Source organism: Leucoraja erinacea, chromosome 27 (assembly GCF_028641065.1).
Source record: "Leucoraja erinacea ecotype New England chromosome 27, Leri_hhj_1, whole genome shotgun sequence".
NCBI classification, from domain to species: domain Eukaryota; kingdom Metazoa; phylum Chordata; class Chondrichthyes; order Rajiformes; family Rajidae; genus Leucoraja; species Leucoraja erinaceus.
In genome coordinates, this window is record NC_073403.1 from 2499916 (window position 1) to 2524574 (window position 24659).

At 46.1% G+C, this 24659-nt stretch overlaps 1 protein-coding gene across 1 annotated transcript in view; it reads left to right on the plus strand.

Annotated features, from left to right (window-relative positions):
- Nucleotides 1-24659, plus strand: part of LOC129710019 (plexin domain-containing protein 1-like) — a 224738-nt gene that overhangs the window by 81127 nt on the left and 118952 nt on the right. The window contains exons 6-9 of the mRNA XM_055656707.1: nt 7255-7373; nt 9530-9629; nt 19388-19483; nt 23247-23328. Of these exons, the coding sequence (XP_055512682.1) occupies nt 7255-7373; nt 9530-9629; nt 19388-19483; nt 23247-23328 (397 nt within the window). The remainder of the gene's footprint in view (nt 1-7254; nt 7374-9529; nt 9630-19387; nt 19484-23246; nt 23329-24659) is intronic.

A 24659-nucleotide genomic window follows, 5' to 3' on the forward strand; every position in this document is an offset into this window, starting at 1 on the left:
ATCCCCGCACGCTAACACTAACCTACATGAGGGGATCTAGGGAGGAGGAGGCCGGGCTGAAGATGTCCTGGCTGCGTTGCTCAAGCTGGCCATCGGCGAGTCACGGCGCCAGGCGGAAGAGGGCTTTGCCCGAGCCAGTGTCACCAAACTTCTGAATTCTCTGGTCGGGGTGGAACCCTCTCCAAGACAGACAGACGTGAAGCTCACCGTTTGACCTGTTTTTACAAAAATGTTAAATGGTCGGCTCGACATAGACTACAAGACCTACACCAAACCCAAACCAATTAGGAGCAGACAAGGGCATTCGATCCAATTTGTGATCCCAGCTACAAAGACAGATGTGTACAGCAATTCGTTCATCCCCCGCACACACAATTAAAGCACGGAATAATCTCCACCCTACTATAGTTACCCAACCAGACGCAACTACATTTAAAGTAGCTCTTTCTTCCCAATAAACCCTTTCTGGCTTAAGTCCTCCCTTCACCACCTCCATAGTTTAAATTCCAGTTGGAATATTTTGGAGGACCAAGAAATCAAGAAACCGGGGTTGTACAGTAATTATTAGAATATTTGTAAAACAGTTGTTTGATGATTTTGCAAGATGGCGGTGGGTTGGGGTCACCACGGTATTGGATTTTGTAGGGATGTTGTTTCATGTTGAAATTAAATATTTTTGATACAAAAAAACCCCACTATCCTACACACACTAGGGATAGGTTACATTTATACCCAGCCGTCTTTAGAGTGTGGGAGAAAACCAGAGATACTGGAGAGAACTCTTGTGGGTCATAGGGAGAACGTATAAACTTGGTACAGACAGCGCCCATGGTCAGAATCGGACCCAGGTTCCTGGCGCTATCAGGCACCAACTCTACAGCCTGGCCACTCTTGATGCCATCACCATTGTTAAACCTATTGACTGCCTAGCAAAGTTGGCCTCTCTAACGAGCCCACACACACATGCTGTCAAACCACACATGAAAGGTTAATACATCAGGGATCAGTTACCCAGAATTTCCTAAACTGATTCCAAGCTTTTTTCTTTAATACAAAATGTCTTTATCCAGAACAAACCAAAATACAGAGTTGTATCACGATCAAAAAAATGCCTATATTGGCAGTTTACAAACAAAGTTATCAAATTAAAATATTAACAATTTTACCAACAATACGTTCGACCTCCAGCGGCAAACAGCATTCGGAGAAGGCCTCCACAGTATGGATTCAAAGCTGGGATGGCCAGATTATTCCATAACTCTGATCGTTGGAGCAGGAGACCAGGCCCATATTATATATGATATTTGATGAGATCAGTATGGTAACAAGGAAGGTATCCAATTGCATTTGAACTTTAGGCCAGACTTTGACTATTGATTTATTCAGTCAAGTCTGCTCACACCAACCCCCGATCCAAGACACAGCTGGATGTACTGATAAATAATCATGTGGTTAAATTGAATTGAAGCCCTTCCAAACCTTTACTTATCATATGATCTTTTAGATTAAGCAATATTCTTTATTTCTGTGCCAATGAACCCACCATGAAGATATAATTACGTTACTGATACTTTCTCCCAAAACAGACAGACTAAGGGGTCCCAACTCACGGTAGTTGACGCGCAAAGAGTCGTTCATCAGCCGTGGAGTTCGTGAATGTTGATATAGATATGCCATTTATTGTCACTATACATGTACAGTGAAACTGAAAGCTGCTCGTACTCATACAATTTAGCACAAAATAAAACAAAAACAGAAGGGAGAAGGGGGGGGGGGGGGGAATAGATGCACAAATTCTACGGCGCTACATACATATATACATATATACAGATGGAAGTCCGTGTTGGGCGGGGTAGTCCGGGCATGTTTGAATTTGAATTTAAGGTAAGTATAATTCTCGGAAAGGAACCATTCCTGAGTCTGTTTGTCCTGGATTTGATGCACCTATAGCGCCTTCCAGAGGGCAGCAGGTCGAACAGTCCAAACGCAGGATGGGAGCTGTCTTTGATGATCTTCTTTGCCCTGCTAAGGCAGCGGAAGCTGTAAATATCCATCAGGGAGGGGAGAGGGCAACCAATGATCTTCTGCGCTGTCCTGGTTACCCTCTGAAGCCTCTCCCTGTCTGCCATGGTGCAGCTGCCATACCATGCTGTAATGCAGTATGTCAGCAGGCTCTCGATGGACGAGCGGTTAGAAGTCAGCAGCAGGTTAGAGTCCAGGTTGTGCTTCCTGAGGACCCTCAGGACGTGCAGCCGCTGCTGAGATGGACCGCTGTCGTGTTGTCCGTCCAGGAAAACGCAGCGATATGGACACCGAGGGAAGGTGTTAACTCTCTCGGGACCTCGCGTTGATCTCTGGCTAAGAGCTGTAATGGATGATGTTTCAAGCTCTTTTGGCCCCGGGGTGGTCAGATCTGCCGTTTTCTCCAGTTGTCCAGCGGACGCAGCTGTTGCCGCGGGAGCTCCGGAAAAAACAGGTCACCAACCCATGACCCGCGAGCTCCCGACGATGTCGTCCACTGGGCCCCACTTCCGAGCCCCAAATTCAGGTCGTCGTGCATTTTCATACTTCTGTGCCTTTTGTCTGATGGGAGAGGGGAGAAGAGGGAGGTGGCCAGGTTGCGACGGGTCCTTGACTATGTTGCTGGCCTTGGTGAGGTGTAGATGGAGTCAATGGAAGGCAGGTTGGACTGACCACCTGATGGATTAATACTAAAATATTAAGATTCACATGAATTTTAATTTATTGCTGGTTCTGGTGGGGACCCTTCAGAGTTACAAAGAGACAACGTCAATAGCCTTGTGGGCGGAGACGGTAAGACTATTGGGGAAGTCCAGGACAAGGGGTCACAGCTTAAGGATAAGGGGGAAATCCTTTAAAACCGAGATGAGAAGAACTTTTTACACACAGAGAGTGGTGAATCTCTGGAACTCTCTGCCGCAGAAGGTAGTCGAGGCCACAGTTCATTGGCTATATTTAAGAGGGAGTTAGATGTGGCCCTTGTGGCTAAGGGGATCAGAGGGTATGGAGAGAAGGCAAGTACGGGATACTGAGTTGGATGATCAGCCATGATCATATTGAATGGCGGTGCAGGCTCGAAGGGCCGAATGGCCTACTCCTGCACCTAATTTCTATGTTTCTATGTTTCTATGACTAGTGGGAGAACTGGGAAGGGGGATGGAGAGAGAAAGCAAGGGCTATCTGAAGTTAGAGAAGTCAATGTTCATACAACTATGGTGTAAACTACCCAAGCGAAATATCAGGTGTGATGTATGAAATTGGAGGAACAGCACCTCATATTTTGCTTGGGTGGTTTACACTCCAGCGATATGAACATTGACTTCTCTAACTTCAGATAGCCCTTGCTTTCTCTCTCTCTCCATCCCCTTCCCCTTCCCAGTCCTCCCACTGGTCTTACTGCCTCCGACTACATTCTACCTTTGTCCACTCCCCTGACATCAGTCTGAAGAGGGGTCTCGACCCGAAACGTCGCCCATTCCTTCTTTCCAGAGATGCTGCCTCACCCGCTGAGTTACCCCAGCATTTTGTGTCTACCTTCGATTTAAACCAGCATCTGCAGTCCTTTCCTACACGTCAATAGTCTCATTGTATAATGAAAGAATGGCAACATCTCCATATCCACAGGCAAGAGAGGGACCGAAGTGCTGAACATTAAGATAAGTACAAGTGTAGATTCAAATCATCAGTGTTGCAAAGAAGTTGAAACTATGAGGAATTTAATAAAAGTCCTTCTTTTGATCTTATGATTTTCTTTGGTTGAGAACCCCATTCATCCCACTGAAATAAATTAATTAGTTTCCAGCCTTCGTTGCCGATTTCTTTTCTTATCCAAATCAGAATTCCTTTTATCTTCTCCGCTGTCCTGCATTTACGTCTCCTGTGCCTTTCCATGGAATCTTCTCCGTAAATCGGACTGTAAACGCCTATCTCACCAGGGACTAACTCTACAGAACGTTTGTCCTTCTATTATTTATTATGTAAAAGAATATGTGTGTTATGATTGTGTTTATAATTTGTTTGGTTGTTTTGTTGTTTTTCTTTTGCACAAAAGTCCGCGAGCATTGCCACTTTCATTTCACTGCACATCTCGTATGTGTATGTGACAAATAAACTTGACTTGACTTGACTTGACGACTTGAAATCACCCTGGTTTTCTTAGTTCTTGCTCTTCATAAAAATCCAACCCAAAAAATGGATTTGCTTAATTGGCATTTTAATGACTTCTCCGTTTGTAGAATGCAGAGAATTGCATCGTTCCATTTCTGGACACGTGAGAATAAAACACACTTGACTTTTGAAATAGGTCCCTCAAGCCTGTTGCAGCAGTCAATGTTCATGGCTGATCCTATCTTTCCCACAGTTCTATCCTCCCCCTGGTTTCCCCTAAACATTGAATCCCCTGTCGTCTTAAAATGTGCTTAGCCCAGCTTAAAGTGTACTTTTTGTGTGTTGGTGGCTTAGCAGTAGAGCTACTGCCTTTACAGTGCCAGAGACCCTAGCACGATCCTGACCGCGGGTGCTTGTTTGCACGGAGTTTGTACGTTCTCCCCGTGACCTGCGTGGGTTTTCTCCAAGATCTTCGGTTTCCTCCCACACTCCAAAGACGTACAGGTTCGTAGGTTAATTGGCTTGGTATCAATGTATAAATGTAAACTAGTCCCCAGTGTGTGTAGGATAGTGTTAATGTACGGGGATATCTGGTCGGTGCAGACTCGGTGGGCCGAAGGGCCTGTTTCCGTGCTATATGTCTAAATTAAATTTTCAAAAACGAAAGCTTTTTACTGTGCCTTGGTACACGTGACAATAAACCACACTAAACTTATCATAGATTCCAAGTATTCACATCCATCAAAGATTTCCTCCCTCATCTCAATCACATAGTCAATTCTTAAAGCTAAGCCTTTGCTCACCAAGATTCTCTCTATAGCTCTATAGTCACAAAAAGCTGGAGTACCTCGGTAGGACAGGCAGCAACTATGGAAAACAGGAATAGATGATGTTTCAGGTTGAGACCCTTCTTCAGACTGAGAGTCAGGGGAATGGGAAACAACAGATATAGATGGTGATGTGGAAAAAATGAACGAGAGAAATGCAAAAATGTAACAATGATAAAGGAAACAGGCCATTGTTAGCTGTGCGCTAGGTGAAAACTAGTTACAGACAATGAGACTCAACAGGATGACTTTGAAGCTCGTACAACAACCTGGGCGGGGGGAGGGATGGAGAGAGAGGGGATGCAAGGGTTACTTGATGTTAGATAAATCAATATGTTGGGATGTAATGTTAAAATTGTACAAGGCATTGGTGAGGCCAATTCTGGAGTATGGTGTACAATTTTGGTCGCCTAGTTATAGGAAGGATGTCAACAAAATAGAGAGAGTACAGAGGAGATTTACTAGAATGTTGCCTGGGTTTTAGCAACTAAGTTACAGAGAAAGGTTGAACAAGTTAGGGCTTTATTCTTTGGAGCGCAGAAGGTTAAGGGGGGACTTGATAGAGGTCTTTAAAATGATGAGAGGGATAGACAGAGTTGACGTGGATAAGCTTTTCCCACTGAGAGTAGGGAAGATTCAAACAAGGGGACATGACTTGAGAATTAAGGGACAGAAGTTTAGGGGTAACATGAGGGGGAACTTCTTTACTCAGAGTGTGGTGGCTGTGTGGAATGAGCTTCCAGTGAAGGTGGTGGAGGCAGGTTCGTTTTTATCATTTAAAAATAAATTGGATAGTTATATGGACGGGAAAGGTATGGAGGGTTATGGTCTGAGCGCAGGTATATGGGACTAGGGGAGAATACGTGTTCGGCACGGACTAGAAGGGTCGAGATGGCCTGTTTCCGTGCTGTAAATTGTTATATGGTTATTATATGGTTAATATTCATACCACAGGGCTATAAGCTGCCCAACCTTCTGCAGCTAGTTGGCCAACCTCCTTGGAATCCTCTACATCTCAATCAGTTCACCTAAACGTCAGTGACTATTGCCCAATTTTCCTCAATCTCCTCATGGAAAACCCCCTCACCTCAGGAATCAATTTAGTCAATTCTCTCGGCATGGTGCCCAATTCAAGAATGTCTGTCCTGAAATAAGAAGTCCAGAACTGTGCACCAGACCCAAGGCCGCACCAGCACCTTGCACAGGTATAGTTTAGTTTGGTTCAGTTTAGAGATTCAACGAGGAAACAGGCCAATTGGCCCACCGAGTCCACGCCAACCAGCGATCCCCGCACATTAATACTATCCTACACACACTAGGGACAATTTACAATTATACCAAGCCAAATAACCTACACACCTGTACGTCTTTGGAGTGTGGGAGGAAACCGGAGATCCTGGAGAAAACCCACGCAGGTCACGGGGAGAACGTGCAAACTCGGTACAGACCGCACCCATAGTCAAGATCGAAACTGGCTCCCTGGCGCTGTAAGGCAGCAACTCTACCGCTGCGCCGCCGTGCCGCGCTTAACGTGGGCTCAAGTGGGACAAAGGGCTCGTTTCCATGCAGTATCTCAAAAGTATTAACAAAAAAACAAGTGGCCTTAAACTTTTCATTCATTACTGACAGCTCATGTCAACCAATTTGGAGTCATAGAAACATAGAAACATAGAAACATAGAAACATAGAAACATAGAAAATATGTGCAGGAGTAGGCCATTCGGCCCTTCGAGCCTGCACCACCATTCAATATGATCATGGATGATCATCCAAATCAATAACCTTCTCTCCATACCCCCTGATCCCTTTAGCCACAAGTGCCACATCTAGCTCCCTTTTAAATCCAGCCAATGAACTGTGGCCTCAACTACCTTCTGTGGCAGAGAATTCCACAGATTCACCACTCTCTGTGTGAAAAATGATTTTCTCATCTCGGTTCTAAAAGACTTCCCTCTTATCCTTAAACTGTGACCCCTTGTTCTGGACTTCCCCAACATCGGGAATAATCTTCCTGCATCTAGCCTGTCCAACCGCTTAAGAATATTGTAAGTTTCTATAAGATCCCCCCTCAATCTCCTAAATTCCAGCGAGTACAAGCCGAGTCTATCCAGTCTTTCTTCATTGGATGATCAGCCATGATCATATTGAATGGCGGTGCAGGCTCGAAGGGCCGAATGGCCTACTCCTGCACCTAATTTCTAATTTCTATGTTTCTATATGAAAGTCGCTGTAGTAAGGTGTAAGCAGCTGCCCACGTGCCTCTGTATCACGTCTCACTGGTCCTGTCTGTACTTTTCAGGGACTGCATTTGTCGTACAATGGGACAAAGTGTACCTGCCGGACCGAGAGGACATTGGAAGTTTCACCTTCCAGGCCATGTTGTGTCACGAGGGGAGAATCGTCTTCAGCTACAAGGACGTGAGTGTAGAGCGTGACGCGCGGACGGGGAACATCAAGGGGCCGGCACGGTGGCGCAGCGGTAGAGTTGCTGCCTTACAGCGCCAGAGACACCGGGTTCGATCCCAGCTACTGTTGCTGCCTGTACGGAGTTTGCACGTTCTCCCCGTGACCGCGCGGGGTTTTCTCCGAGATCTTCGGTTTTGCGCCCACACTCCAAAGACCTACAGAAGAACTGCACGCAAATGTGGCCATACCAAGCTGCATCATGACCTATAGTTTGACTTTGACCCCAAACGTTGCCTATTTCTTTCGCTCCATAGATGCTGCCTCACCCGCTGAGTTTCTCCAGCATTTTCGTCTACCTTATAGATTTAGTTTACTTTAGTTTATTGTCACATGTAAACCAGTCGGCAAACACTAAACCAGCAGGGACAGACAAGGGAGAGTCAGTGGATGTTGTTTACTTGAATTTGCAGAAGGTTCTTTGAAAAGTGCCGCATGTGAGGCTGCTAAATAAGATGACAGCCCATGGTATTCAGGGGAAGATACTAGCATGGATGGAAGATTGGTTGAATGGCAGAAGACAAATAGTGGGACCTTTCTCTTGTTGACTGACAATTTTTATTCCAAAACGTCGAACTTTAATTCGGAGAGTTGACTCCTAACATGCATTTGGGAAAATGGAAATTCGTCCTTACAGAATTTTACGTGAGAAAAATAGATCAGGTAAACGCAAAACCTCTTGCCCAGAGTAGGGGAATCAAGAACCTGAGGACATAGGTTTAAGGTGAGAACTCGATAGAATTTAGAAGATTGAGGGGGGATCTTATAGAAACTTACAAAATTCTTAAGGGGTTGGACAGGCTAGATGCAGGAAGATTGTTCCCGATGTTGGAGAAGTCCAGAACAAGGGGTCACAGTTTAAGGATAAGGGGGAAATCTTTTAGGACCGAGATTTGGAAAACATTTTTCACACAGAGAGTGGTGAATCTCTGGAATTCTCTGCCACAGAGGGTAATTGAGGCCACAGTTCATTGGCTATATTTAAGAGGGAGTTAGATGTGCCCTTGTGGCTAAAGGTATCTCTCCATACCCCCTGCAGGTTTAGCCATGTGGGAAAAAAGTTCTCCTCATCTCGGTCCCCCTCCTTAAACTGTAGCCCCCTGAACTGTTCCCCAACTCGGGAACTATCTTCTGTGCAGAGCCTGTCCACAGATTCCCTACCCTTAAAAATTTTCCTGATCTCGGTCCTATAAGATCCCCCCTCAATCTTCTAAACTTCTAGCCCCTTCTCCTGGAACCAACATCAGAACAATCTTCCTTCATATGAAAGTCCTGACAATCCCAGGAATCAGTCTGGTAAGTTTCTCTGTACCCCCCTCAATCTTCTAAATTCTAGTTCATTGACCAAGCCTCGTCTAAACCATTGTCTTTGCTTTTGCTGTAAATCCTCCCCTCTTTAGCCTACCGTCGCTGAGCTTATTTCTGTTGTTTTGTTTAAAACCGCACAGTGACCCCAGAATGACTTCATCCCGCATGGGCGGCACGGTATGGTCTCACCAAGACCCTGTACAACTGCAGTAGAACCTCCCTGCTCCTATACTCAAATCCTTTTGCTATAGTCGTTTTGGTTCTTATCTGGGCTGAATAGGTGTTTCCCTGTCAATAGACAATAGGTGCAGGAGTAGGCCATTTGGCCCTTCGAGCCAGCACCGCCATTCAATGTGATCATGGTTGATCATCCCCAATCAGTACCCCGTTCCTGCCTTCTCCCCATATCCCCTGACTCCGCTATTTTTAAGAGCCCTATCTAGCTCTCTCTTGAAAGCATCCAGAGAACCTGCCTCCACCGCCCTCTGTGGCAGAGAATTCCACAGACTCACCACTCTCTGTGAGAAAAAGTGTTTCCTCATCTCTGTTCTAAATGGCTTACTGTCCACCTGCATGTTTGGTGGCATTGTGCAGGAAAGAATTGCAGATGCTGGTTTAAATCAAAGATAGACACAGAATTGCTGGAGTAACTCAGACTGCGGAAGGATCTTGACCCGAAACGTTACCCATTCCTGCTCTCCAGAGATGCTGCCTGTCCCGCTGAGTTACTCCAGCGTTTTGTGTCTATCTTCAGCTGGTGTCAGTGTTTGAAGGTTAACAATGCTTTTTGCTCTGATCTCTAGGTCCCGATAACTGTGACTCAGATAAATTCTGAACAACACCCAGTCAAAGTGGGACTGTCTGATGCCTTCATGATCGACCAAGTGGAATCACAAGCTTCTGGTGAGTGAACCCATGGTTACAGAGGCAGACAGGGCCCTTTGGCCCGTCACGGTGGCGCAGCGGTAGAGTTGCTGCCTTACAGCGAACACGGCACTGGAGACCCGGCTTCGATCCCGACCGCGGGTGCTGTCTGTGTGGAGTTTGCACGTTCTCCCTGTGACCTGCGTGGGTTTTCTCCAAGATCTTCGGTTTCCTCCCACATTCCAAAGACGTGCAGGTTTGTAGGTTAACTGGCTTGGTAAATGTAAAAATTGTCCCTAGAGGGTGTAGGATAGTGTTGATGTACGGGGATCGCTGGTCGGCACGGACCCGGTGGGCCGAAGGGCCTGTTTCTGAGCTGTATCTCTAAACCAAACTAAAAACCTGCCCACTCCGACAATGAAACCCCTCGATCTACACTAGTCCAATCTGCCTGCCTATGGCCCATATCCCTCAAAATATCTCCAACCCATGTATTTTGTCCAAATGTCTTTTGATTTCCTTGTCCAAATGTCAATGACCTTTGCAATGTTCCTGTCATAGAGGGACCTGACTTCAACCAGACCTCCTCTCAGGGCTTAGCGACTGGATAGACTTGGTTTTCCCTGTACCCACCACTACAAAATTCTTATGGGGTTGGTTGCCCTTCAAGATTGTTCCTATTAATCCAGGACCCTGTCCCACAGTGCAATCCTTTAAAATTGAGAAGAGCTCTCTCACCAGAGAGTGGTGAATTCTGGAAAAAAAAACTAAACTGGTGGTAAGCATGGAGGGGGTATGAACGTACGGGCGGGTACGTATTGATGGCGGTGCAGGCTCGAAGGCCGGGACTCCTGCACCTTTCTATGTTTCTATGTTACCTACCACTGAGTGAAAGGTTGGCAGTTACTCGGGAAGCCCTGCCCCACGGTGCGAGTTCATTCCAAGAGCTCTCCCGAGTTTAAAAAAAATCAAACTCGTGGTAAGCACGGAGAATGAACGTAGCTGGTGAAGACGTCTTTTTCAGGTACTCGAACACTGATGAAGACAACACGTTGAAAAAAACATCCACGAGAGCCCCGAGTACCGACGAGTGGCCATTATCGTAAATCTCCGAGTTCAAATCAGGGCAAACTCAGGGAGAACTCTTGGAATGAACTCATACCGTGGGGACAGGGGTTTAAGTCTCTACCCTCTCACCTTAAACTTATGCCCCGTGGCTCTTGTTCCCCGACTCGGGTTTTTACAGATTCTGTGCATTCACCCCATCTCCCTCATGAATTTATACACCTCTATGAGATTAGTCCTCATCCCCTTGCCCTTCAAGGGATAAAGTCTTAGTCTGCTCAACCTGTCCTTATAGCTCAGGCCCTCAGATCCTGGCAAAATACTTGTAAACTCTTCTCTTCACTTGTTCCAGCTTAGAGTCATCCTTCCTGCAGCAGGTTCGAAGGGCCGAATGGCCTACTCCTGCACCTATTTTCTATTTTCTATTTCCAATGAACAAAACTGAACACAAAACTCCAAATGAGACCTCACCGGGGTTGTGAAGGAACTGCAGGTGCTGGAATCTTGAGCAAAAAAAACAGCATTCATAGGGTCATCAGTGATAGGAGCAGTATCAGGCCATTTGGCCCATCAAGTCTACTCCGCCATTCAATCATGGCTAATCGGTCTCTCCCTGCGAACCCCATTCTCCAGCCATCTCCCCGTAACCTCTGACACACGTACTAATCTAGAATCTGCCTTAAAAAAAATATCTACTGACTTGGCCTCCACTGCCTTCTGTGACAAAGAATTCCACAGATTCACCACCCACTGACTGACAAAATTCCTCCTCGTCTCCTTCCTATACGAATGTCCTTTAATTCTGAGGCTTTGTCCTCTAGTCCTAGACTCTCCCACCGCAGCCACTCTATCCACGTCAAGTAACTGTACACTGTGGATGGCTCCATTATAATCTTGTATCGTCTTTCTGCTGACTAGTTAGCACGCAACAAAGGCTCTCCACTGTACCTCGGTACTCGTGACAAATAACTCAACTTAACTAAACTCAGACGCTGCCTGACCCACTAAGTTGCTCCAACAGCTTCAGTTTTGTCCCCAGATTCCAGCGTCAGGAGTCTCTTGTGTGAATGGGAGTTAATGTTAGACAATAGACAATAGGTGCAGGAGGAGGCCATTCGGCCCTTCGAGCCAGCACCGCCATTCAACGTGATCATGGCTGATCATCCCCAATCAGTACCCCGTTCCTGCCTTCTCCCCATATCCCCTGACTCTGCTATTTTTAAGAGCCCTATCTAGCTCTCTCTTAGAAAACATAGAAACATAGAAATTAGGTGCAGGAGTAGGCCATTCGGCCCTTCGAGCCTGCACCGCCATTCAATATGATCATGGCTGATCATCCAACTCAGTATCCCGTACCTGCCTTCTCTCCATACCCTCTGATCCCCTTAGTCACAAGGGCCACATCTAACTCCCTCTTAAATATAGCCAATGAACTGTGGCCTCGACTACCCTCTGTGGCAGAGAGTTCCAGAGATTCACCACTCTCTGTGTGAAAAACGTTCTTCTCATCTCGGTTTTAAAGGATTTCCCCCTTATCCTTAAGCTGTGACCCCTTGGGGAACAATCTTCCTGCATCTAGCCTGTCCAACCCCTTAAGAATTTTGTAAGATTCTATAAGATCCCCTCTCAATCTCCTAAATTCCAGAGAGTACAAACCAAGTCTATCCAGTCTTTCTTCATAAGACAGTCCTGACATCCCAGGAATCAGTCTGGTGAACCGTCTCTGCACTCCCTCTATGGCAACAATGTCCTTCCTCAGATTTGGAGACCAAAACTGTACGCAATACTCCAGGTGTGGTCTCACCAAGACCCTGTACAACTGCAGTAGACCTCCCTGCTCCTATACTCAAATCCTTTTGCGATGAAAGCTAACATACCATTCGCTTTCTTTACTGCCTGCTGCACCTGCATGCCTACTTTCAATGACTGGTGTACCATGACACCCAGGTCTCGCTGCATCTCCCCCTTTCCCAATCGGCCACCATTTAGATAATAGTCTGCTTTTCCCGTTTTTGCCACCAAAATGGATAACCTCACATTGATCCACATTATACTGCATCCCAGGAATCAGTTTGGTGAATCTTCTTGAAAGCATCCAGAGAATCTGCCTCCACCGCCCTCTGAGGCAGAGAATTCCACAGACTTGTCCATTTGTTTGAGAAAGGGAGGAGAGAGAGAGATGATCCTGGCTGCTATGGATCAGGTGCAAGCAATTGAGAGTAGTTTAACCTGTCTTCATGTTCAGCACGGACATTGTGGGCCAAAGGGCCTGTTCTTGTGCTGTTCTGTATTCTATGTGCTATGACAGGGAGGTCGGAGTGAGCTTTCAATGCAGCTGCATTTCAAAGGTGGAAGTCAACATCTGGCCTGCTACTATTTTCGATATTTAGCAAGACTTACCTGAAGCATCCTTACTGAAATGCAGGATGGAACCGCAGATGTGCATTTAAGGCGCAAAAAGCTGGAGTAACCCAGCGGGTCAGGCAGCATCTCTGGAGAAAAAGGAATAGCTGATGTCTCGGGTCAAGACCCTTCATAGAAACATAGAAACATAGAAAATAGGTGCAGGAGTAGGCCATTCGGCCCTTCGAGCCTGCACCACCATTCAATACGATCATGGCTGATCATTCAACTCAGTATCCCGTACCTGCCTTCTCTCCATACCCCCTGATCCCTTTAGCCACAAGGGCCACATCTAACTCCTTATTAAATATAGCCAATGAACTGTGGCCTCAACTACCTTCTGTGGCAGAGAGTTCCACAGATTCACCACTCTCTGTGTGTGAAAAATGATTTTCTCATCTCGGTCCTAAAAGACTTCCCTCTTATCCTTAAATTGTGACTGGACTGGACTTAAGACTGGACTTCAGACTGAGAGTCAGGGGAAAGGGGAATTAGAGATATCGTTGGTGATGAGGGATAATTGCTCAGGAGAGACAGACATTTTTATAACTCTCCCTGATTCTCAGTGAAGAAGACCAGAATCACCATTCTGCAAGATGGAATAAAGCCAGCCTAAAGATATCCTTGGGACCTACAGGCATCGGGCGAGAGAGTTTCATATCGTCATCAGGAGTGTTAACCTTACTTACACACCTATTTTTCAAGTCTTGAGCCTGGAAACAGGCCCTTCGGCCCACCTAGTCCCTGCCAACCAGCAATCACCCCACACACTAGCACTATCTTACACATTAGCAGACTATTATCTAAATGGTGGCCGATTGGGAAAGGAGGAGATGCAGCGAGACCTGGGTGTCATGGTACACCAGTCAGTGAAGGTAGGCATGCAGGTGCAGTATTGCGTACAGTTTTGGTCTCCAAATCTGAGGAAGGACATTATTTCCATAGAGGGAGTGCAGAGAAGGTTCAGCAGACTGATTCCTGGGATGTCAGGACTGTCTTATGAAGAAAGACTGGATAGACTTGGTTTATACTCTCTAGAATTTAGGAGATTGAGAGGGGATCTTATAGAAACTTACAAAATTCTTAAAGGGGTTGGACAGGCTAGATGCAGGAAGATTGTTCCCGATGTTGGGGAAGTCCAGGACAAGGGGTCACAGCTTAAGGATAAGGGGGAAATCCTTTAAAACCGAGATGAGAAGAACTTTTTTTCACACACAGAATGGTGAACTCTCTGCCACAGAGGGTAGTTGAGGCCACACAGTTCATTGGCTATATTTAAGAGGGAGTTAGATGTGGCCCTTGTGGCTAAGGGGATCAGGGGGTATGGAGAGAAGGCAGGTACGGGATACTGAGTTGGATGATCAGCCATGATCATATTGAATGGCGGTGCAGGCTCGAAGGGCCGAATGGCCTCTACTCCTGCACCTAATTTCTATGTTTCTATGTTTCTATTGGAGCCAACCTATCAGTTTACAGGAGCCAATTCACCTACAAACTGCACGCCTTTGGAGTGTAGGAGGAAACCGGAATACCCGGAGAAAACCCACTTGGTCACCAGGGTGGGGGGACGTACAAACCCCGTACGGACAGCACCCGTAGTCAGGATCGAACCAGGGGTCTCTGGGTCAGTGGGGCAGCAGCTTAAGATCATGTAAAAAGAGTCCATGACCCAGCATGTGGAAACGTCTGGGTGCGTCTACAGTTCCTTAAATGATGAGCAATATTTTTCTGGGAATGGAAAACATCTGTCCAGAAGGACATCTTCCATCTTCTGGGCAGAACCTCGATAGACCCTTGCCAAGATGCTGAGGACACCGAGATATTGAGCAAAAAACAAAGTGCTGGAGGAACTCAGCGAGCCAGGCAGCATTTGTAGAGAGAAAATTGGTATTGGTATTTGGATTGTAACATATATAATTCTCAAAGGATTGGGCAGGTTAGAAGCAGGTTAAATGTTTCCGGTTCTACTGCAGTTGTACAGGGTCTTGGTGAGACCATACCTGGAGTATTGCGTACAGTTTTGGTCTCCTAATCTGAGGAAAGACATTCTTGCCATAGAGGGAGTACAGAGAAGGTTCACCAGACTGATTCCTGGGATGGCAGGACTTTCATATGAAGAAAGACTGGATAGACTCGGCTTGTACTCGCTAGAATTTAGAAGATTGAGGGGGGATCTTATAGAAACTTACCAAATTCTTAAGCGGTTGGACAGGCTAGATGCAGGAAGATTGTTCCCGATGTTGGGGAAGTCCAGAACAAGGGGTCACAGTTTAAGGATAAGGGGGAAATCTTTTAGGACCGAGATGAGAAAAACATTTTTCACCCAGCGAGTTGTGAATCTGTGGAATTCTCTGCCACAGAAGGCAGTGGAGGCCAATTCACTGGATGTTTTCAAGAGAGTTAGATTTAACTCTTAGGGCTAAAGGAATCAAGGGATAAAGCAGGAACGGGGTACTGATTGTGGATGGCCAGCCATGATCATATTGAATGGCGGTGCTGGCTTGATGGGCCGAATGGCCTACTCCTGCACCTATATCATACTTTTCCATGCTTATTACTTTCATGCACTGGGATATAGTGATTTGATTTTGTTTGCATGTTATTCAATTAAATCAGATTATATTATACATGAATACAATTAAGCCTTACAAAAATATAAGAAGCATAATACCAGTGTGGAAAGAGGCCCTTCAGCCCACTGAGCCCACACTGACCAGTAACCCCCCTGCACTAGCACTATCCTACACACTGGGGGCAATTTACAATTTTCTCCGAAGCCAATTAACCTACAAACCTGCACGTCTTTGGAGTCTGGAAGGAAACTCAAGCACCCGGAGAAAACCCACGCTGTCACAGGGAGAACGTACAAATCCCGTACAGGCAGCGCCCGTAGCCAAGATGGAACCCGGGTCTCTACCGCTGCGCCACCGTGCCACACTGGATTATTGTGATATACAGCTGTTCTTAGTTAATCACGAGGATATCTTCAGCCCACCCTGGGGAACAGCTTTCAGAACTTGCCTCATCCCTTGGCACAGAAGCTCCCTCTTTGGTCTGAGTGACATAGTACTGATACATTCAAGGCAGCCTGGAATTAATGTCAGGCTTTTACAATTTGGAATCACAGCCCTCGGCCAGTACTGCCTGGAGCTGGGTAACAAAACCACAACCAGTCTACAATATTTCCAACAAGAAATCATTCCCTTGCTGAATCTAGTGTATTATTCTGTAATTGTAACCTTCAGGAACATTTTGTCTTTGAGTGTCGTGCTAAAAGCAGTTGCGTTCTCATCACCTCTCATAGAAACATAGACAATAGGTGCAGGAATAGGCCATTCGGCCCTTCGAACCTGCACCGCCATTCAATATGATCATGGCTGATCATCCAACTCAGTAACCCATCCCTGCCTTCTCTCCATACCCCCTGATCCCTTTAGCCACAAGGGCCATATCTAACTCCCTCTTATATATAGCCAATGAACTGGCCTCAACTACCTTCTGTGGCAGAGAGTTCCAGAGATTCACCACTCTCTGTGTAAAAAATGATTTTCTCATCTTGGCCCCAAAAGACTTCCCTCTTATCCTTAAACTGTGACCCCTAGTTCTGGACTTCCCCAACATCGGGAACAATCTTCCTGCATCTAGCCTGTCCAACCCCTTAAGAATTTTGTAAGTTTCTATAAGATCCACCCTCAATCTTCTAAATTCCAGTGTGTACAAGCCGAGTCTATCCAGTCTTTCTTCATATGAAAGTCCTGACATCCCAGGAGTCTGGTGAACCTTCTCTGTACTCCCTCTATGGCAAGAATATGGCTTTGGGAAAGGTGAATGTTTGAAGGTGAAACAAAGGTGAAATCACCTGCACCCATCTACCTGTGGAAAGGAACTGCAGATGCTGGTCTAGACCGAAGATAGACACAAAGTGCTGGAGTAACTCAGCGGATCGGACCGCATCTCTGGAGAACATAGATAGGTGACATTTATTGTTAGGATCCTTCTTCAGACTGATTGTAGGTTGGGAGGAAGGGGGGGGGGGGGGGGGGGGGGAGAACTGGTAGCATGAAAACCTTCAATACTTGCTACCAGGGCCCATTATAATCAGTTTGAAGAGGGGCCCCCAATCTGAAAAGTCACCTATCCATGTTCTCCAGAGATGCTGCCTGACCCGCTGAGTTACTCCAGCATTTGTGTCTATCATAGGTTCATGTGGTAGGAGCAGAATTAGGCCATTCTGCCCATCGAGTCGACTCTGCCATTCAATCATGGCTGATCTATCTTTCCTTCTCAACCCAATTCTCCTGCCATCGCCCCATAACCCTTGACACCTGCACTAATCAAGAATCTGTCTATCTCCGCCTTAAAAATATCCATTGGCTTGGCCTCCACAGCCTTGTGTGGCAATGAATTCCACAGATTCACCACCCTCTGACTAAAGAAATTCCTCCTCATCTCCTTACTAAAGGAATGTCCTTTAATTCTGAGGCTTTGACCTCTGGTCCTAGACTCTCCTACTGGTGGAAACATCCTCTCCACATCCACTGTATCCAGTCCTTTCACTATTCGATAGGTTTCAGTGAGGCCCTCACTCATCCTTCTAAACTCCAGCGAGTACAGGCCCAGTGCCTTCAAATGCTCAACATATGTTATACTCTTGGTATAAATCAGCATCTGTAGTTCCAGCATTTTTATCACTGGATTAGAAGGATCGGGAGTGATTTTTCTTGGATTTGAAAACACTTGAAAGCAGGATTGGAGGGATGTGAATCACCTGAGGCAGCAGTGATGTTGACCTTGGCATCATGTTCTTGGCCTAGACATTGTGGGCCAAAGGTCCTGATCTATCTACAACCCATTGACTGAGGTCTGTGATAGCACTGGATTAGTTTAGTTTAGAAATACAGCACAGAAACAGGCCCTTCGGCCCACCAAGTCCGTGCCGACCAGCGATCCCCGCACACTAACACGACCCTACACACACAATGTAGCAATGTTACAAAATGTTGAGATTTTAAAAATCAAGTCTGCAATTTATCCCATCAGATAAAGCATAAAAATAAGTTTAATTTGACACCTAATTCACATTCATATCTCAAGTATTAAAAAAGTTATGGCCATTTTCATACTCGGAAATTAGCATCTTGTTCCCTATTGCTTTTCCGTCGACTTAACACAAAAGCTGTGATCGAGGACAGTCAAATGGCCATAACTTTATTAAAAATTAAGAGAACTGAAAGAAATTTTCAGTTATTATAGATTGATGCATTCTGAAAGAAATATTAAACAATCTTACTTGGATGATCTGAAATTAAAGCATATAATTAGTTAGTTACCCAATTGTAGCTAATTACATAATTCAATTACTAGATCTAAACATCTATCCATTTCTCAAGAAAAGATTTACATTTTTAAATAGCCTAATAACATTCACACAAGAATTCGCAATATAACATGATTTTAAAATCTCATTGTCATAAATTTATAGGCCAAATGGAAGGAATTGCTGTAAATGAATGCCCATTTAAATCATCTTGCGAGTGGGATTTTGTGGAACGCGCTGGTTTGGAACGTTGCAGTTGCGGTGAATTTGAACCCCATGTCGACATGAAAAATATTGCCGGTTCGGATGGGCTCCAAGTCACCTTGGGATGCTGATACCCTATGGACTGTGGTGGTTCAACCTGCCTCTGGGCTTCACTCGACTGATTTGACCTACCTCTTAGAGAGTACTGGTCAAGCGAGGCCCCTCACCAAGCTCTCCCAGGCACTTTTACCTGTCCTGGTGGATCTTGAGACTCTTCTCTGATGTTATCTTTTCCCAGCCACAGATGCAGCTTGGTAGCCCATTATTCGTAGTCTGATATTATTATTATTATTATTATTATTATTATTATTATTATTATTATTATTATTATTATTATTATTATTCCAAGCTAACCTAAGCAATGGGTGTGCAGGTAGACAAAAGTGCCGGGGAAACTCAGCGGGTGCAGCAGCATCTATGGAGTGAAGGAAATAGGCAACGTTTCGGGCCGAAACCCGGAAGGGTTTCGGCCCGAAACGTTGCCTATTTCCTATAGTGGAGATTGTTCAACTCTTTGCATGGAGCGAAGGAAATAGGAAACGTTGCCTATTTCCTTCGCTCCATAGATGCTGCCGCACCCGCTGAGTTTCTCCAGCACTTTTGTCCGCCTTTGATTTTCCAGCATCTGCAGTTCCTTCTTAAACGATGGAGGTGCAGATTGCGTTTCCGGGGGGGGGGGGGGGGGGGGAATCACATCCCATTGACGGCCGCCTTGCTTCATGACGTTACATTGCGTTCCTATTTGCAGATGATCAGCGGCGGACAATTTACGAATACCACAGGGTGGAAATGGACATGAGTGTCATCAAGAGTAACTCTGCCTTAGAGTTCACTCCGGTTTCCAGTAAGTTACATTTTTTCATAGAGTGGCCTGCTCACTCCACGATCTCGGGTGTAGACTGCATGCCCAATCTCTCCTGCTGTGCGACACCTCCGCGTGGTTCTCCAATTGCAAGGTAGAACATCGAAAACTCTGGCACAGGCCCTTCGGCCCACAAGGTCTGTACCAGACATGATGCCAAGTTACACTAATCTCACATAGAAACCTAGAAACATAGAAATTAGGTGCAGGAGTAGGCCATTCGGCCCTTCGAGCCTGCACCGCCATTCAATATGATCATGGCTGATCATCCAACTCAGTATCCTGTACCTGCCTTCTCTCCATACCCCCTGATCCCTTTAGGCTAGATGCAGGAAGATTGTTCCCGATGTTGGGGAAGTCCAGGACAAGGAGTCACAGATAAGGGGGAAATCTTTTAGGGCCAAGATGAGGAAAACATTTTTCACACAGAGAGTGGTGAATCTGTGGAATTCTCTGCCACAGAAGGTAGTTGAGGCCACAGTTCATTGGCTATATTTAAGAGGGAGTTAGATGTGGCCCTTGTGGCTAAGGGGATCAGGGGGTATGGAGAGAAGGCAAGTACGGGATACTGAGTTGGATGATCAGCCATAATCATATTGAATGACGGTGCAGGCTCGAAGGGCCGAATGGCCTACTCCTGCACCTATTTTCTATGTTTCTATGTTTCTATGGCGAAAAGTAATAGATGATGTTTCGTGTCGAGACCTTTCTTCAGACTGAGAGTCTTGGGAAAGTGAAACGGGGAGATGATGAAATAGAGAAATTTTCTATGTTTCTATGTTTCTATACACTGTAAATGACACGATTGCAACCATGTATTGTCTTTCCGCTGACAGGTTAGCACGCAACAAAAGCTTTTCACTGTACCTCGGTACAGGTGACAATAAACTAAACGGAACCGAGTTGAGCTGAAGTCAATGTTATGATCATGAGCACACAGCAACTGTTTTCCGCAGGTCCCACCTGCCTGCGTCTGGCCCATGTCCTTCCAAACCTTTCCTATCCACATAGCTGTCCAGTATCTTTTAAATGTTGTGACTGCGCTCGCCTCTACGTATGTACGCACCTCCCTCCATGTGAGCAAGTTAGGCCACAGATCACCTTTAACTCTTTCCCCTCTTGCTTTAAGAATCATGCGTGTTTAATTGTCTTATGACCAAGCACGGAGGAATAGATCTTTGGAATAAATCTCATCAGCAAGTTGCCCTTGGAGCAGCGCAGCGATGGCCATGAAAGCACACCGACACCTCTACTTCCTTACAAGGCTTAGGAGGTTCAGCATGCCCCCCAAAAACTCACCAATTTCTAGAGTAGAAAGCATCACAGCTTGGGATGAGAACAGCTCCATCCAAGACCACAGAAATTGCAGAGAAATTTGGACGTAGCTGAGGCCATCACACACACCAACCTCCCATCCATCGATTCCATCTACACCTCACGCTGCCTCGGCAAGGCCAGTAGCATAATCAAGGACCAGTCTCACCCCGGTCACTCCCTCTTCTCCCCTCTCCCATCAGGCAAGAGGTACAGAAGTTTGAAAACGCACACCTCCAGATTCACTGTTTAAGAAAGAACTGTAGATGCTGGTAAAATCGAAGGTAGATACAAAACGCTGGAGTAACTCAGCGGGTGAGGCAGCGTCTATGGAGAGAAGGAATTGGCGACGTTTCGGGTCGAGACCCTTCTTCAGTCTGAAGAAGTCACGCCATCCTTTCGGATCAAGGCATGAAAGAGTCTTGACCTGAAACATCGCCCGTTCCTTCTCTCCAGGGATGCTGCCTGTCCCGCTGAGTTACTCCAGCTTTTTGTGCCTCTGCCAGGTTAGTTTTCCCCCAATATGGGGCTAGCACAGCAGATAGGATTTATGTGACAGGTCTTTGGAGTGAGACTTGATTCTTTGACCGACTCTCTCTGGTGAGGATACAACTGACTTGGATCGCCGAAACAGTGTGGGGGAGAGCCAAGGGGCGTTTCAAAAACAAGGGATCAAATCCCAGTCATTTTAATGGGAGCTGAGGGAGCTAATGGGATAAATGGGATAAATGGGAATGTGGCAGAAACCTGGAGGAAGGGCGGAGACAGTAAACTGGTCTTGTCCCAACATTAGTAATTACATGCACACATTGTTGCAGTCAACGTTATAGCCAGCCACGCATGTTCCCTGCACCCACAGAACTGCACTACTGAAATAAACAATGTTCTTAAAGTGGACACAGAATACTAAAGTAACTTGGTGGGTCAGGCAACATCTCTGGAGAAAGGAATAGTTGATTTTTCGGGTCGAGACCCTTCCTCGAATATGCAGTTCCATAGCATTGAAAGTAATATAAGAACACTACTAATAAGAACTGCAGATGATCTTATTGTTGGCCGGGAAGAAGGTCATTTGGGATGTCAATCTCCAAGGCAGTTCATAAGGTCATAAGTTCTAGGAGCAGAATTAAGCCATTCGGCCCATCATGTCTATTCTGCCATTCAATCGTGGCTGATCTATCTCTCCCTCTCAACCCCGTGACTCATTCTCCTGCCTTCTCCCCATAACCCCTGACATCAGTACCAATCAAGAATCTGCCAATCTCTCCCTGAACAATATATCCAGCGACTTGGCCCGGAGAGGAAACCAAAAGGACCGCAAATCGCCATTTCAGTGTCAAACGTAAAAACACTCATTTTTACGCTTTGCCGAGATAAAATGGGGAGCATTTCTCCTCTTCTGAAATTTCTTTGCAGCAAAGATTCACAATGGAAGCACTTCATGCTTTGAATCCCACAGAGACGGCGTGACGGTGGCGCAGCGGTAGAGTTGGCGCCAGAGAGCCGGGTTCGATCCTGACCTCGGGCCTTGTCTGTACAGAGTTTGTACGTTCTCCCTGTGATCGGTTGGGTTTCCTCCCACCCTCCAAAGTCGGACAGGATTATAGGTTAATTGGCTTCAGTAAAATTGTCATTTGTCCCCAGTGTGTAGGATAGTGCAAGTGTACGGGGTGATGGCTGGTTAGTATGGACTCGGTGGGCAGAAGGGCCTGTTTTCCCCCTGTATATCTAAAGACTTAAGTAAAGAGTTGAAAAACAGGTGTTGCCTCTTGTGAGATTGAATTTCTAAAGTCCAAAAGTCAGTTTAACTCTCTCTCTTTCATGACTGTGGGCTGAGCTCCCTCCATAAAATTTGGTGCAGTAACTAATTCCAGGGAATAGACACAAGACGCTGGAGCAACTCAGCGGGAAAGGCAGCATCTATTGAGGGAAGGAATGGGTTACATTTTAGTCCGAGACCCTCCTTCAGACTGAGAGTCAGGGGTGAGGGAGACACAGAGATATGGAAGGATAAGGTGTGAAGATGAAAGATCAAAGGAGACGAAGTGCAAGGGGAAGACATACAATCAGTAAAATCTAATCAGGAGGGCAGTGAAACTAGTCGGAGAGCTGGGATGGAGAGAGAGGGAAAGCAAGAGTTACTTGAACTTAGAGAAGTCAATATTCACACCGAATGTGGACACAACATGCTGGAGTAACCCAGCGGGTCTGAAGAAGGGTCTCGACCCGAAACGTAGCCCATTCCTTCTCTCCAGAGATGCCGCCTGTCCTGCTGAGTTCCTCCAGCATTTTCGATTTTGCCAGCACCTGCAGTTCTTTCTTACACATTCAGTATTCATAGCGCTGGGTTGTAAGCTGCCCAAGCGATTCTGTCTGTTTCCTTCAGTAGTGCACTGAATTCATGCCACCATCTCCTCTCTCTCACTCACAGTGTGTCTGCAACACCTGAGTTGTAACGCCTGTGTCAATGCTGAGGATCGCTTCAACTGCAGCTGGTGCGGCGTGCTTCAGAGGTAAGATTCTCCCACCGCTCCCCGCCTGCTCGCCAGTGCTCACTCACAGGGCAACGCCATCGTCCGCTACCTACTCTCCCAACGGCACATTATTACTTTTGTTGGCTGAACCGTCTTTGAATTTTCCCATGCTCCCAGAACAAAGGCCTAATTGGACTTTCCTCTGTGTCAAAGATAGACACAAAAAGCTGGAGTGACTCAGCGGGACAGGCAGCGTCTCTGGAGAGAAGGAATGGGTGTCGATTCCGGTCGAGACCCTTCTTCTTCAGAAGTTCAGAATAAGTGTCTCGACCAGAAAAGTCACCCGTTCCTTCTCTCCGGGGATGCTGCCTGTCCCGCTGAGTTACTCCAGCCTTTTGTGTCTATCTTCGGTTTAAAGGGCCGAATGGATTACTCCTGCACCTATTGTCTGTTGTCTATTGTCTAAAACAGCATCTGCACTTCCTTCCTACACATGTCCTCTGTACCAATCTGGTGAGGTGGCCAGACTGAGCAAAGATAGTCGTTGCTGTTTAGAGTGGGCATCCTTGACTGAGCTTAGAAAACAATCTGGAACTATCTAAAGCAACCCATCAAACAAGCAAGGTCGAGGCCAGAGTTGCGTTTACTAGAGTTAACTAGCGTTTACTAGAGTTTTCCAGCGTTTACCAGTGTTTTATGCATTTACTAGCGTTTAATTTAGTTGGGTTGCGTTGGGTTGCATTGAGTTGAGTTGAGTTTATTGTCACGTGTATCAAGGTTTTGTTACATGCTCTCCAGTCAGCAGAAAGACAATACATGATTACAATCGAGCCGACCAACCGAGATAGTTGCAAGTAGAAATGAGGAACTGCAGATGCTGGTTTACAACAAAAAAAAAACCTAGTGCTGGAGTAGTCCAGTGAGCCAGGCAGCATCTCGGGAGAACATGGATAAACAATGTTCTTCTAAAAGTCCCCAGCCAAAACGTCACATATCCATGTTCTCCTGACCCGCTGAGCTATGTATCTTCCGAGGCCGGAGATGGACCTTCTAACTAAGGGTCTCCTAGGTTTTCAGCGAGGAATATATTAAGGAGAAAGCACTTGTAATTTCATTAGTAGACAAAAATGCTGGAGAAACTCAGCGGGCGAGGCAGCATCTATGGAGCGAAGGAATAGGCGACGTTTATGCACCTTTCAGAGTGTCACTACCAACAACTCTCTCCAGATTCCACCACCCACCTGTTCACAGTGAATGGCCAAGCCCTGGGGAGTGTTGTAGAGTCGAGAGAGTGTAGCTACTTAATTCCCTGAATGTAGGGTCCCTGGTAGATAGAGTGGTCAAGAAGGCTTTCGGAATATTGCCTGTCA